At 39.8% G+C, this 13,868-nt stretch overlaps 2 protein-coding genes across 8 annotated transcripts in view; one reads left to right on the forward strand and one right to left on the reverse strand.

Moving 5' to 3' along the window:
• LOC105569839 (midasin) overlaps positions 1–13,868 on the reverse strand; it is a 104,598-nt gene that overhangs the window by 49,608 nt on the left and 41,122 nt on the right. The window lies entirely within an intron of this gene.
• LOC105569838 overlaps positions 1–13,868 on the forward strand; it is a 61,578-nt gene that overhangs the window by 16,697 nt on the left and 31,013 nt on the right. The window contains exons 2-3 of one of the 6 annotated variants that reach the window (XM_012026591.1): positions 8,467–8,586; positions 9,468–9,846. The exons of 4 other annotated variants lie outside the window; for them this stretch is intronic. In XM_012026591.1, the coding sequence (XP_011881981.1) occupies positions 9,837–9,846 (10 nt within the window). In that variant the 5' untranslated portion in view covers positions 8,467–8,586; positions 9,468–9,836. Of the gene's footprint in view, positions 1–8,466; positions 8,587–9,453; positions 9,847–13,868 lie in introns of those variants that run through there. One more of the 6 variants, XM_012026592.1, reaches the window with a different exon arrangement.

Raw genomic sequence — 13,868 nt, forward strand, 5'->3', positions numbered from 1 at the left:
CTCTTTCTTTCTTATACAAGTAATTACGTATTGTTTTCAAAATAAATCGGCCATTCTTGAATAAGCACGTTTAAATAAAAGTTACGTAAAACTGCAAAAATTGCCTTCTCCATAAATTTGCAACTTAAAATAAATACAGAAAATGAGTTAATTGTAATTGGCGTGAAATTAAAGGGGAAGTGCAGAAATAATATCTTCAACGCTCAGGAATAAGTTTAAAGCGAGGATGTCGATCGCTACATCGATCGATAGGTAAAAAGAAGGACACTGTTTCTCGGATGCTCAAGCATATCTAACTCCGGTGACATTGCAAATTCGGGACTGGCGGTATCGGAAGCTGCTTTTGTCGGGGAATGTGGAAAAGCGCCGACGAGCATTAGCTGATAAGCGCCGCTCGTGCCACGAAGAAAGTTCGAGGCAAAAGAGCGTAATCCATCACGAGGATCATAACGCGACTTTCCTCTACGTTCTTGCGTAACCGGATGCGAGACGCTCGTAAAAATGGACGGAGGGGTCCCTTCAGCGCAGTTTCGATGGGGTCTAACCGCGACCGACTTGCTACGTCTTCACTTCCGGGATAAAACGAGCATGACCAGGGTATTGAGTTAAGTTAAGCGAAGTTTAACTTTTCTGCGGTGAAAAGAATTCTACTCTCGCGGTGGCCGCAGAATTGGAGAATCGATTCTCGCGTGAACGTGTGAGAAGAGTAGCCGGCGGGTTTTTGAGCAGAAGCGAGTGAAAAGGGTCGGAGGGAGTGAAATGGCGAGTTTTAGCCAAAGGGTGAAGGAGGCCGGTACAAAGGATGCTTGCAAGCACAGCGATTAAACGTAAGCTGAAGAAATTGGCAGCGCAACAACTGTGATAAACGAATGAATTAAGATATAATCCGCGAGGATAAATCCGACATTTATTTGAACGCTCTCTGTGCAATTTAATCTCCGAGCAATTAATGAATCACATGTAGACATGTAGTAGAAATTACTGAATTACATATCGTTACTTTATTACGATAAAATAGTGTCTTCGCAAATATGGACATTCGCGTAAAAAATGTTACAAATATCGCAAAATAGTTTGTCCTCAAAAAGAAACCATCAAATATTGCACGAAAGACTTTTCTACTTTATTTCGTCCGTTAAATCGTCGAACGCAGAAGCCATTGTCGCGTATTTCTTAAATCTATACCTAAGCTAACCATTTAATTAATAGCCGATCTTGTTCCATCATTTAAAAGTCGTTAAAGCGAAACATCTTAGTACACGTAAAACTTTCTCGCTCAAGTACGCTTTATTTCAACCAAGTTAGCGCGTCGGGACGTAATCTTGGGTGAAATATGCGGAAATGAACAATAGGAGGAGGCACCTCGTTATACATTTTGTTAATAAAACCCTTATGTTGGCAGCGTGCTCACTCATGATTTTATCTATTTGCGATGTACACAAACTACGAATTTAGATTCTAATTGAATATCGGGCTAAAAGTATTCCGATTCTTATCCAATTCTTCCTTAGGTCTCAGAAATTCATTTCTCAACACTATCATAAATTTCGGAAAATGCAGAACACTAATTGAACGAAAGTACAAATTCTGATAAATTTAGCTAATCTGACTATTACTTATAAATATACAGAGTGTCTCATTTTAAATGATCCACGCAAATATCTTCAAAAATACGAAAGATGTTATAATATACAGATTGCGCGATAATTGCGGGATATCTCGCGATCGTCGAGATATCATTACGCCGTTTCTATTCAGGCGCGACAAAAGATTCACCTCTGAAATTAAGGGCGCCGCTTCACGGGAGGTATGCCGAAAACATTTTTCACGCGCTAGTGTTCCATTCCGTGCGCGAAAACAACTCGACATTTCTCTCCACCCACGTCATAATACGAAACTGCCAACAATACCGTACGCATTGAGACCGCGGCCCGCCGTGTAAAGCAAACGGACAACAAGCACGTTCTGGTCTTACTCCTGTTATAAATATTCGTTTATGTCGGCAACGTAGATATGAAGTGACAGAAGACATGTTTTACTCATACGACGAAGAGTACACTTTAAATGAATCTTTGAAAAATCTTATTTTACTTGAAATCCGTTAAAATTACAAAATTGTTGAAGTTATTAAAGAAGAAAGACTGGTTTTTTGTATTAGATAAAATAACAGAAGAAAAATCTGTGTCGGAAAGGGAGTAAAAAGTAATGACCGTGGAAAGAGCTACGTCATGTTGCATTTGCTTTCCATTGAATATTTATGCTGGACAAATGAAAATGTTCCTTGCTCAACAATCGATCGCCGCAGCTTCCCAATTAATCTTGCTTCTCCCAAAATGTTTTATATGCATAAATGTGAATTACATTGATAAATTTTACTCGATAATCTTAATCTGTTTTCTAGTAAAAATGACTCAATGTCGAATTGTTTGTCGCAGGTGTTTTATATTTAAATAACAGAAGACTGCAGTTTTTACTATAACAGTTGCAATTTTTGTTAATAGAACTACACTCATCGTAAAAGCTATCGTTTAATCTACAACAACTTCATCGCAATAAAGAGCAAAACAAGATAAAACAGACGAGATTAGAATAGAGAAAACAATAGAAAACGGAATACGATTAGATCGCCTCACAATAGCCGCGACATTTCAGTAATTTCGTAAAACAGCTCTTCTGAGTAAGAAGTTGACGGTTATTACGGGAATACAACGAGCTACGTATGTTCTTGGATGGGGGAATCAGAGAAATTAATACGCGAGATCTAAGCAAACAAGGTCTGTTATGATGTGACATTTACACAGTAGATAACAATGGTAATTGCGAAGGAGAGAACGAGAAAAGGGAAGAAAGGAATTTAAGCTTCTGAAATGTGCGGAACGTCTTTCGCTGCGAAAGTGGCACTTTGGATTCTCAATAAAAGCGAGATCCGGTAGAAGAGAAAAGGGTTCGTGTGGCACTGCACCAAGTTACATTCAACTTGTTTTAATAACGCAACCTCGATGTGTTTTCACCTTGACGGATTAACTCTCTCTTTTCCCCTTTGACTCTCCCATATACGCGCCAGATTTCATGAACGTTTCGGTAATTGTAACATAACGCAATTCAAATCGCTGGACTGAAAAAAGGTCTAAAATATGCACGGCCGATGTAACGTCGTTTCCGCATAATTATTGATGCTGTGTTAGCTCGGGATTAGACGTAAACGAATATCACTCGATGCACCGAGCCGCTATAGATAGGACGGCTTGATTGTGTTACGATAAAATCAATATTCTATTAGCTCGCGTGCGTATCAGCGTCGGGCTCATGGGAAATGAGAATCATTTCGCGTTGATGGGACACGAACAAGTGCGTGGGACGTGGATGGACAAATAGTCATATAGCCTGTCAGCTGTGCCATAGTTAAATGCGTAAGCGCACACGAGCACTCGCCGGTACTTGAAAGCACTACAAAGAAGCGCTTGTGATTCGAGGAGACTCGATCCCGTCAGTCTCGTAATCAGTTTCCATTATCAAGAGACAGAGATCCGTTAAACATGTAAAACGTGTGATTTAATTAAAGAGGCAATTCGAAGATTAATTTTAATTTCACGAAAGGGGCCCGGAATGTCCCGAGTAACGCGATAGCTTTTTGCATAATATTTCCTGTCTAACGCAATTATCGTAAAGTGGGCGTAGAACTTTGCGAAACTCAACTTTTCTGGGTTAATCTTTCATAATCACAAGTTTCATTACCTCCTTTCATTATGGTAAGTGCAGGGAAAATTACGGACACGCGTGTGTTGGCGAAAATTAATTAGTCGTAATAAAGGCCGGCAGAAGACTGTAGGCATAATCAATTTGTGCGTCGCGTATCCCAACAAATTCGACTATTTATTCCGACGGCAACACACGTGCGACACGTACGTGTCGGAATACAGACCGAACGAAAATGATCGCCGCTATTTACCGTGGAAATACATTACTCGTCGATAAACAGCGATACCGTCAATCTCCGCGTTCATCTGCCAGTATTGCGAAATGTTAATGGCAATATCGCCGATACGATAATTCGTGATAAATGCACGTTGACAAAGGACGACGGTAAGCCGACTGCGATGAATGGGCAACGAGTCGAGAATGAATCGATTAATGGCGATAGTGAGAGCCGCACTTCTACCGTCAGATCGACGAAGATGAAACCGGTCCGTCATCAAGTTATTCACCCCAATCCCACCCCGGGATTTAGTCCGGTCATATCCCGCAAAACTCCTCTGACGAAAAGTCGATATAGCAGACAATGATCCGCGGCCACCCGGGTATCTTTAAAGTTCCGCAGGAATCACAAAGTTTCCAAGATCGAATGATCTTTTATTTAGAAAAAAAAGGAGAAAAGTTCGGGGTAGAAGTTGCACGATCGAAAGATCCCGCAAATTATTGATTAACAAAAAATGTTGTGACTCTACGGGGTTCCTCTATGCTCGACTATGGCGTAACTACTTCCAGCAGCGCGTTTTAAGATTTAAGTATAATATTCATATTATATTTAAGCCGTGCGAGCTTATACGCAGTACTTTACACGGAACTTATCGCACAACGAACTTTTTAAGTACGCGGACAAAAAAGGAGAGGAAGGGAAAGAGTGGAAAAATACGGCAGATTTATCGCGATTCAGTTCCTTGGTACTTTAACGCTGTACGCGAGACTTCCGCGGGAGATCGCGCAAAAACATGGGCCATGTGTTAATGAAATATTCCACGGCGGGGACGAGCGGCGAATTTCCGCGAAAGCTTTCTAACGTGCGAATAAAGCGCGCAATAAAGAAGTCAGCTTTCCGATATTTATTCACGAGCGTAGAAATAGGTCGAGCGGCTTCGGGACGATAGAAATTTCGCGACGACTCATCTCTGTATCGTGTGTGTATGTCTGGAGGCGATAAAACTTTCTTCTAAATATTAGAATAATATTGTTACGTAAACTTCGTGTCGCGCAGGGAATGCGCCAGCTGTGAAATAATATCCCAGAGACGAGAAACGAACGTAAAACGTTTATAAACCTTGTTACCTCTGCCACGGGGCGCGGAAAATGTATAAAGTCGAGGCAGTTAATCACTTCTCTCTCGCCTTAATCCTCATGGCTGGTAACATCTGCCTGCGAGGGAGATTCGTGTACATGCATAATTATCATTTCACTCTAACTGTAAGTCACATTATCACAGGCAATAAAATTAACCGCAGAATTCGCAGAATTGTCTAGCAATTCCAATTGCTGCGAGAATTTTAAAACAATTTCATTTTCATCGGTTTTCACCTCTTTATAATTCATTGGAATAATCTATTAGGCTATCCGTTCCGCAGGTAATTGTAAGTGCGACGTGGCTATGTAAGTTGAAAATAATGAATGACCGTACTATCGTAATTCACCCGTACGAGCCGTTTGATACATAATCGATACGTATAACGCATGCCGCCGATTAGTCAGAATAACAAATGATCTTCGATAATATACTCGTGTGTTACAATGGAACGAACAATTGTTACGGTTTATACGACATAATCACACCTCGAGTTTAATATGCAGTTCCGTGCAAAAAAAGTGCGCGCGAGCACGTCATTAAATATGAACGTTGTTAAAACTTTTACAATTAAGTGCAAATTGTGATCTCATTAACTCCGGAGATCTTTGATTTGCCAAAAGTTTACAAATTATCGTTGCGTCATCTTTGATATTTTTAACAAGTTTCTCGTTTCTTCCCGCCTAAAATATTCCATCGAAGAAACTGCAATCTTATTCTGAGATATCTATTAAAGTAGCTACGGGAAATAAAAACTTATTAAAATGTACATTAAATGCATAACAAAAAATGTACAAATAAAAGTATTTAATCTTTCTCTAGATGAAATTGGTATTCCATGCGCGTCACGCATCGAGAGTAATCCTACGATTAAATGTACGCTTCTTTTTTCACAGCATTTCATAACTAGCGGTGATTCGGTATGCATATTTAAGGACGGCAAAATCTGATACGATATCGCGAAATTTCATTCCGGTATAAGGTGTCCCTCGACCTGAAATCACGCAATAACATTTCCATATTCGCGACATTAGCACCGAAACGCGGTTTTCGCGAAAACACGAATTTAATTGTGCTTTACATTATTAAAACCGTTAAACGTACCGAGTCCACCCGCGATAAATTTTCATATTATATATACGCAATGCCGCAAAATTCCGGAATATAACTAATTTTACAAAAAGAAATGCAAATTAAAATCCTTCAAATTCAACTTTTGACGAGTGATATATTTAATTAAAAAAAACGCGATTAAATAATTAGTGATATTTAAAGTAAAAATAATAACAAACGTAAATAATATACGTAATATTCCTGGAGAATCTTTCCCGGCCGCTTGTGCTTTTAATTTGTCGAAGCTCCCGAATCTTTGGATATGCTTATGTTTATTTCATAACACGGCGTAGAAAGCGCGTTCTCGGAGTCGCACGCTTGCGGCAACCGCGACAAAGACAATGTATTATTAACCAGAAGATCTTGGAGATGCGCTAAGCCAACGTTATTCCCGCAGCTTTATTAGGATTCTCAAAGAGACTCGGTAAGCCTGGAGGCTGAACTTTTAAGGTATTCCGCGAGAGAGAGAGAGAGTATGCGAGCGGTATGCGCGTGTACGATTCCCCGTTAAGATAATTCGAATCCCCATTTCACCCTGGGAAAACGAAGGATAATTAAGAGCCCGCGGTGCTCGCCGATCTTCGATTCGGCGTTAATTAAACGTTCAGTTTCCACGAGCGATTGCCGCGGTCAAACGTGCAAGCGTTCGCGTAGATTAAATACATGTGGTCCGTAATCACTGTTTTATAAATGTCTATGCCTTGCAGTAACGAAAAATTATTATGCAGCAATCGCGTGCATTTTATCGTAAATATCGCTCATTGTATCACTCGCTCGTTATTTCACGATCGGAAATTAACGCGCCTCTTTTCAACAGTTTTACGAGATCGCGAATTAAATTTCCTCGTTATCCTACGCTTCTCCCATCATCGCTACGGCATTCGAAGATTGACAAATTTTCAAAGATATTTCATTAACAAAGGTGTAGAAATTATTCGACGTAACTGGCCGAAACTTGGGCTAAAATATTTCTGCAGTCAAAACATGACGTTTCGACCGTGAATTCAGGTCTTTCTCAAGTGTAGGGCAATCACATAACCATTCTACACTGTAAAAAAAGTATGTAAAATTACATACTTAATAAGTGTAGCGATTACACTATTAATAACGGAAATATATCTAAATGTACTTTTACAAAAAAATTTTTTTACTCTTTGTTGCGTAAATATTTGTTCATACATGACGAAAAATTACACAAAATGGAAAAATTTACACAATTAAAAGCAGTTTATTTATTGCAGAAGGTAATAATTTTACCTGCAAGGTGTAAATTTACTGACGTGTGTAAATGTACTCTTTTAATAGATAGTCCCAATATTATCCACTATATAATAATTGTAATTTTACATGTAATTTCTTTACAGTGTAGTGCCGGACACTGTGCCAGCAATCGATCTGAATCTAAAGAATCTTACGTTCGTCAAATTAACTATATGATAAATAGTTGATTTATCTAATCAACGATATGATAAATAGTTGATTTGACTAATCAACGCTCATGTTAACACACGCGAATATTTTGTCTATAAAACCGTGTCTCTCCCGGAAAAGGAGGTACATCTAGACAGCTCTACGGTACGTTACAGATATCTTATCACGCTTCGCTCCCGTCGCGCTTTTACTGGATGAACTTCGTAAGCACCTTAAACACACGTATCCGCGAACGTCTGGTTCAGAAGTACCCTTAACTATCAACGACCGTCCCGTGGACGTCCAACTATGCAAACTCCTTGATTTATGTCCGCCGGGATTAATTACATGCGCGAACTTGAAGTACACATCATAAATACGAATGCATGCGAGCAATAAATCACTCTATTATCAACAATCTCGCAGGACGAGTCCTATCCATTATTTTATCCGTCATTCGTTGCAGAAATTATTTGAAACGTCACAAGAAATGTCGCATAAACTTTAATTCATACCTGAGATAATAATTTTATATTCCCGGAGCGAATATTGTATAATGACGCTTAAATGAACAGCAAAGAAAAAACGCGGTAGACATTTCGAAGTAATCTCATTCGTCACTTAAAACTCGTCCGGGGCAAGGGTTAATTTCGAAATTGAAAAACGCCCGGCCCCCCCCCCCCCGCCGTCCGCGTCAGCGGCTTGATTCGATTAACAATTCGCTCAGAAATAATTTCATGCCACGTTACACATCTTCATTAAGTCTGAATCTGGCCTCGGGATTTCACGTGATTTTCTACTGCCGGACGCGCTCGTCGGGCGACGATATTTCGCGTGATATCCCTGACATACCAGCGAACTTCTCTCCCGTGACACGTCGAATTCCGCAGGATAATCACCTCTCCGTATCATTCTTCGCAATTTTTATCCTGTCCCGCTGCTCTGTACAACGGCGGTTAATTAGTGGCGGTGTCAGCGTAAAAAAGACAAATTGTTGCCAACAGATCACGGTGCGTGGTAACCACCAAAAATTGACGGCGAGTTATGATATTATATATATTTTTTTTTCTTGGAAGATCTTGAATTTGTAATAATCAAGCTTTTTAGTTGACATTAACCGGCCAGTGTTTTAGTACAGAAAATTCATTGCGAAAAATATTAACCTCAGCCAGGGTTTTAACCTGGACTTCCCTACACTGAAAAAAATTTCTGGTTGAATATGAACGAATCAGATAATTCCTTTAGGATTTACCAGAATTCCTGTAATCCTACAGAAATTCTGGTAAATCCTAAAGGAATTCTGGTAAATCCTAAAGGAATTATCTCATTCGTCCATATTCAACCAGAAATTTTTTTCAGTGTACTCTCTATCCAGGCATGATGCCTCAGTGATCGAATTGGTGAGTCGCCCGCCTAGAGAGTACAGTTGAGAAAAATGCTTCGATTGCATCAACAAGACATGTGTGATAGAATGTATTTTGGTTAAACCAAACAGAATTTCTGGTTGGCACGATAGGGCTCGATATTTCATAACCAGAAGTTTGCTAGACTTCACTACACATCTGGTAAATCCTAAAGGAATTCTGATTCGTCCATTTTCTAACAGACGACTGGTTGAATCCACCAGATTTGTCTTTTCAGCGTAGGGAAGTCTAGGTTGAAACCCTGGCTGAGGTAATATTGTTCGCAATAAATTTTCTGTATTAAAACACGTTAATGTCGACTAAAAAGCTTGATTATTGTTATTGATTACTGGCAACTTGAAGAGATTTCTATATCTTGAATTTATATCCGTATATATGACAGAGAAAAGTTATAAAAATATGAAGTGCGTGTCAGCTAGAGATGTGTATCCGACACGGTATCATTTATTACAGCTCTTTATCTATAGATTGAGTACCTTTTGGCATCTTTAGACGATTCGTCACGTCTTCCTGAAAGGAGCGACGCGCGTGTCAGGCAAAAATCGCCGTCGCAGTTTAACGAGACGTGTATCGATGATCGGGAAACGCGATATCCGGCACAGGGATACGCCCTTAAGAGCGCGACAGCGGGTGGCAAGGATGACGTGTTCCTCGCGAGGAGGGACGGCGGATCGAGGAAGAGCGTTTTGCACGCCGTCGAGTTGCCGCCGGCGTGCCAATTAGGCATAAATACCCTCGGTTGAGGGTAAAAGCGGGCCCGGAGAGAGCAAGTCGCTACCTGGAGGTCGCGAGGAAAATCGCCGGGCGAGAAGAAAGCGGGAAGAGCAGTGTGAGAGATGGCCGCCGGTAAGTGCAAGTGAAATGCGAACGAATTAAGCACCCGCCAGCAATGCACAGTGCACGGGATCTGGCTGCAGGAGGAAGCGGGCGATACGCGCCTTCGCGTATTAATAGCGCGGTCCAGCGAGCTCTCGCTCGGAGATTAAACTTCTCTTTCATGGCACTTCTCGCGTCAAAGAGCAACTCGCGCGAGCGGCGCTTTGTGGCAGCGTGATCGATATCCATAAACCAGCAAGCGCTTCAGCGTTCCTCACGCCGCCTGGTTAAATGCCATACTCTGCCTGACTCTTCTTAGAGCCGCACAAGCTTATTAGTCCACACACACACACATCGTAGCAAGCGAATTTCTAATTGCCTCGCGCGGCAATTGCGCCGACGTCTGGCCCGTCAGTTTCCACCGGAGCACGCTCGCACCTTTAGATTACGACTGCTATAGCGCATTAGCACGTGCTTGTTTTTTATTATAGAGTAATGTAACGTGATATTAAATCCTTGTTAATTATTATCGCAAAAGATTGTTATTTTACTATTCCGACAGCTTTCTTCTTCTCCCGAAGGTTCTAATTATTCAGAACAACGACCGCGATGCTGGCAATAATCTGACGCGTTACATCTAGTTACGTCGTAACCATGTTTCTTTTTTTTTTCCTTTCCCAGCCTGTCATCGTCCACTCCTGAATATATAATCTTTTCCACATTTTTCTATATTTCTCTGTCCGATGCTGTTTGCATCCATTTTATTCCTGCAATTCTCACACTTCGCTTTTGTAACCGTATTGATTCTCTTTGAATAATTAATTCCTTTTAACTCAATCCAAGAATTTGATCCTTATTAAATAAATTCTTTTTATTTTACTTCCCTGGTAGAAATGTATGCAGTTTCTCTAGACACCCTTCCAGTTACTTTTTAGTATTACTGCGTTCTCATTAGTTCTAACAATACTGCATAGAAAATGGACAAGAGCTTGATAGAGTTATTTGTCAGTGCTGCAGCAGTTTTCCAGGTAAAAATATATGCGATTTGCTTAGACATTTGCCCAGTTATTGTCTAGTATTAATAGATTATTATTTATTAAAATACTTATTGTTTTGTTCTTGTTTAGTAATTGGATTCAGATTGTGCGCATCTTTGTAAGTGCAGTAACTGCAAGAAAAGCGTTACATCTTGATTCCAAGTAGTTTTACTTTACAAGTAGTTTTACTCAGTTACTAGACGAAAGTTACTACAACTGTCTGGTGACTGCTCAAAAAATGCACGACATTTCTACCAGGGTTCTACAAGCATTATAATAAAAATTATGATAATTTTTAGACAGTCCTCGGAAAGTTCTAATATCATCAAATTTTTTTCGTATCTTCCTCATCAGAAAAAGCTTCTGAAACTTTTGTGGACTATCTTGTTACACGGAATATATTATGTATAACTCTGCTATGTATTATGTAAATGTGAAACACGTACAATTTATTGCTACAAAATTTTCTTTTCGAAAAGGTTATCGGTGTAACTGTCGGGAAATTGTTCACATTGAACATATGATTACGCAAGCCGAGGTTGTCTTCGCAACATGGAAGAGACGCGTGTCAGTTATATCGGGATATATCCCGATGCGAGGAAAATTAATGCGTAACATTGATATTCGAGTAATTCCGCGCAGAAAGTACTGAAAACTCCAAACAAATTATTTAAACTCTGTTCTATTCAAATATACATTGACAAATAATATTCTATATAAAAATATTTTTCAACTATAAAATACGTATCCTTGCTTGCATTTCTTCTACATAGAATATTATTCACACAACATCATACACCTCGAGCGAAGAAGCATACGGTAATAAATGACAGTTTTTAGTGGGAGATAAATGAATCTCTCGCGTAAAAAAAAAACTTAAAATTTTAATGATTCCCTGAATATTGCATTTCCAATTCTTTCAGGGGGAAAGCAACTTAAACATTCAATGCATTCAAGATGCAATAAGCTCGCTCGGTTACATGAGCTCGCCCCTCCGCATGCATCTTTGAGTCGCTAGAGATGCAGTCATCTTTTGCAAGAGGAGTAGCGTAAAAATGTGAGAAAAAAAAGTTGACCTGCCAATTCCGGGCGAACTTTCTTCAATTTCGATTTTCAGTGGAAGTAGCTCGCGCCGCTTTCGTTTTCTCGGCGAATTTCTCGGTGCAACTAGTCGCCGTATTACCATAAATAGCGCACACATTTTGTATAAATGCGGCTTTTTTTTAATTCAGGGCTGGGACACATCAGACCGACAAGACTTTCAAGACATTTTCTCTGACGTCAATTTTAAATATTCCCAAATAAAATTTACAAGGCTCTGACATAAAGTGACAAATATGAAGTAATAAAGGATATAAGAGCCAAGACAGGATGTTAGTGTCTCATAAATTGCGATTTCCTCAGGTCTGAGGAAAATTTTTTTCTCCGGGAGAACCCGGACCCTTTACCTTCTACTTCGTATTTGTTAAATATGCTCTATCATATCTTTTTTTTCAATTATATGAGATTTGTAAAGAATTATTAGTCTCTTCCATATTGTCCGTTCATTAAGTATAGTTACTAACGGAATTTTGATTTGTTTAATTATAAATATCTGACTACAGACTAACGAAATCTCTTGGCTGCACCTCGGCATTAAAAGTGTGATATTTGCGAATTAGAAATTATATTTCATTTAAAGTTAATTTACTTTAGAATTCAAATAAGTTAAAATAACAAAGACATTTATAACGACTTATTCTTCATCATTTATTCCCGCGTACGATTTATTCCATTAATTCTCTGCAATAATATTCGAGAAGATAAATTTAAAATCTAATTCCCTTAAAATTAAATCTTAATATTAAATTCAACTCCTACTGTCGCCATAATAAAAGTTCAATTAATTAAGAATAAATAGCACGTTTATAATTTCCTAACGGACGAAACTGTTTACGAGATGGAATTTGAAGCTAAGATCGCTCCTTCTCGGTAAAGAATTTCGCGCGAGACGTTGCTCCAGCAATAAATTAAACGGCTGTTTGATCTTGATCGAACCCTTCTTAACATATATAGTGACAACCACGAGGCAAAGAGTAGAGGTACTCGTAATCGAATGTCATTTCCATTTGTATGGCATCGTAGGAGATCACCGTGAGATGATCATGACCCATTTTCCGCGTCGTGACATTTAGCGTAGGCATACGAAGCAAACTCGCCTCGCGCAGGATATAGCTTAAACACATTTGACGGGAATGAAAACACATCCTACGCGTGCATCCGCGAACGTGATTGAAATAGACAATTTGCGGTTGTAAACAATTAAGGGCCGGTTGTTCCAGTCTCTCGGTAAGTTAACTAATAGTTAAATCACACATGTGTCGTTTTTCCCTCAAATTAGACAGAGGCACGTAATTTAACTGTTAGTTAGCTTGCCAAGAGGTTGGAAAAACCTAATAGCGATAAATAGTGACGGTATGTTATTTATCCACTTGCAGCGTGTGTGCTCAAAATAAAGCCACGGTGGCAACGGTGGAAGTGGCGCGACAGAAGCTTTCTCGGAACGTGATAGAGAATGTCTCGCCTAACGTCCTGGCGCTCTTGTACTTGTTCCACTCTCAAAGACGGGGACTCGCGACAAATCGGGAATATGCTCGCGCGAAAATCCAATGAAAAATGAAAATCCCATATGCTCGCTTACTTTATCACGGCAAGCATCCGCGAAAATTGTATTTTCCATGCCAGTAAAAGCTCGAGAGTATCACGCGGGATATGAACCACTCCTCTTGCGATACTCCTCCGGGAATATATAATTTCGTTTCGATGTACACATGCGCCGCGAAAGAGAAAAGGGGAGAGCCGGCGAGTCGGCAAAAGAGAGCAAGAGAAAATCCATTTTGCAAATGGATCTATTTTTATCCCAGGGTTCAAACGCACCGCGATGGTATCTTGGTGGCTGGAAATTCGTCTCTTGAAGAGAGCACGAAGGTACGGATTGAGAGAAATCGTCGGTTATTGTTCGAGAATTTTAGTGAA

The sequence above is a fragment of the Vollenhovia emeryi genome, unplaced genomic scaffold, assembly GCF_000949405.1.
Source record: "Vollenhovia emeryi isolate VEMERY1.0 unplaced genomic scaffold, V.emery_V1.0 DF939122.1, whole genome shotgun sequence".
Classification (NCBI taxonomy): domain Eukaryota; kingdom Metazoa; phylum Arthropoda; class Insecta; order Hymenoptera; family Formicidae; genus Vollenhovia; species Vollenhovia emeryi.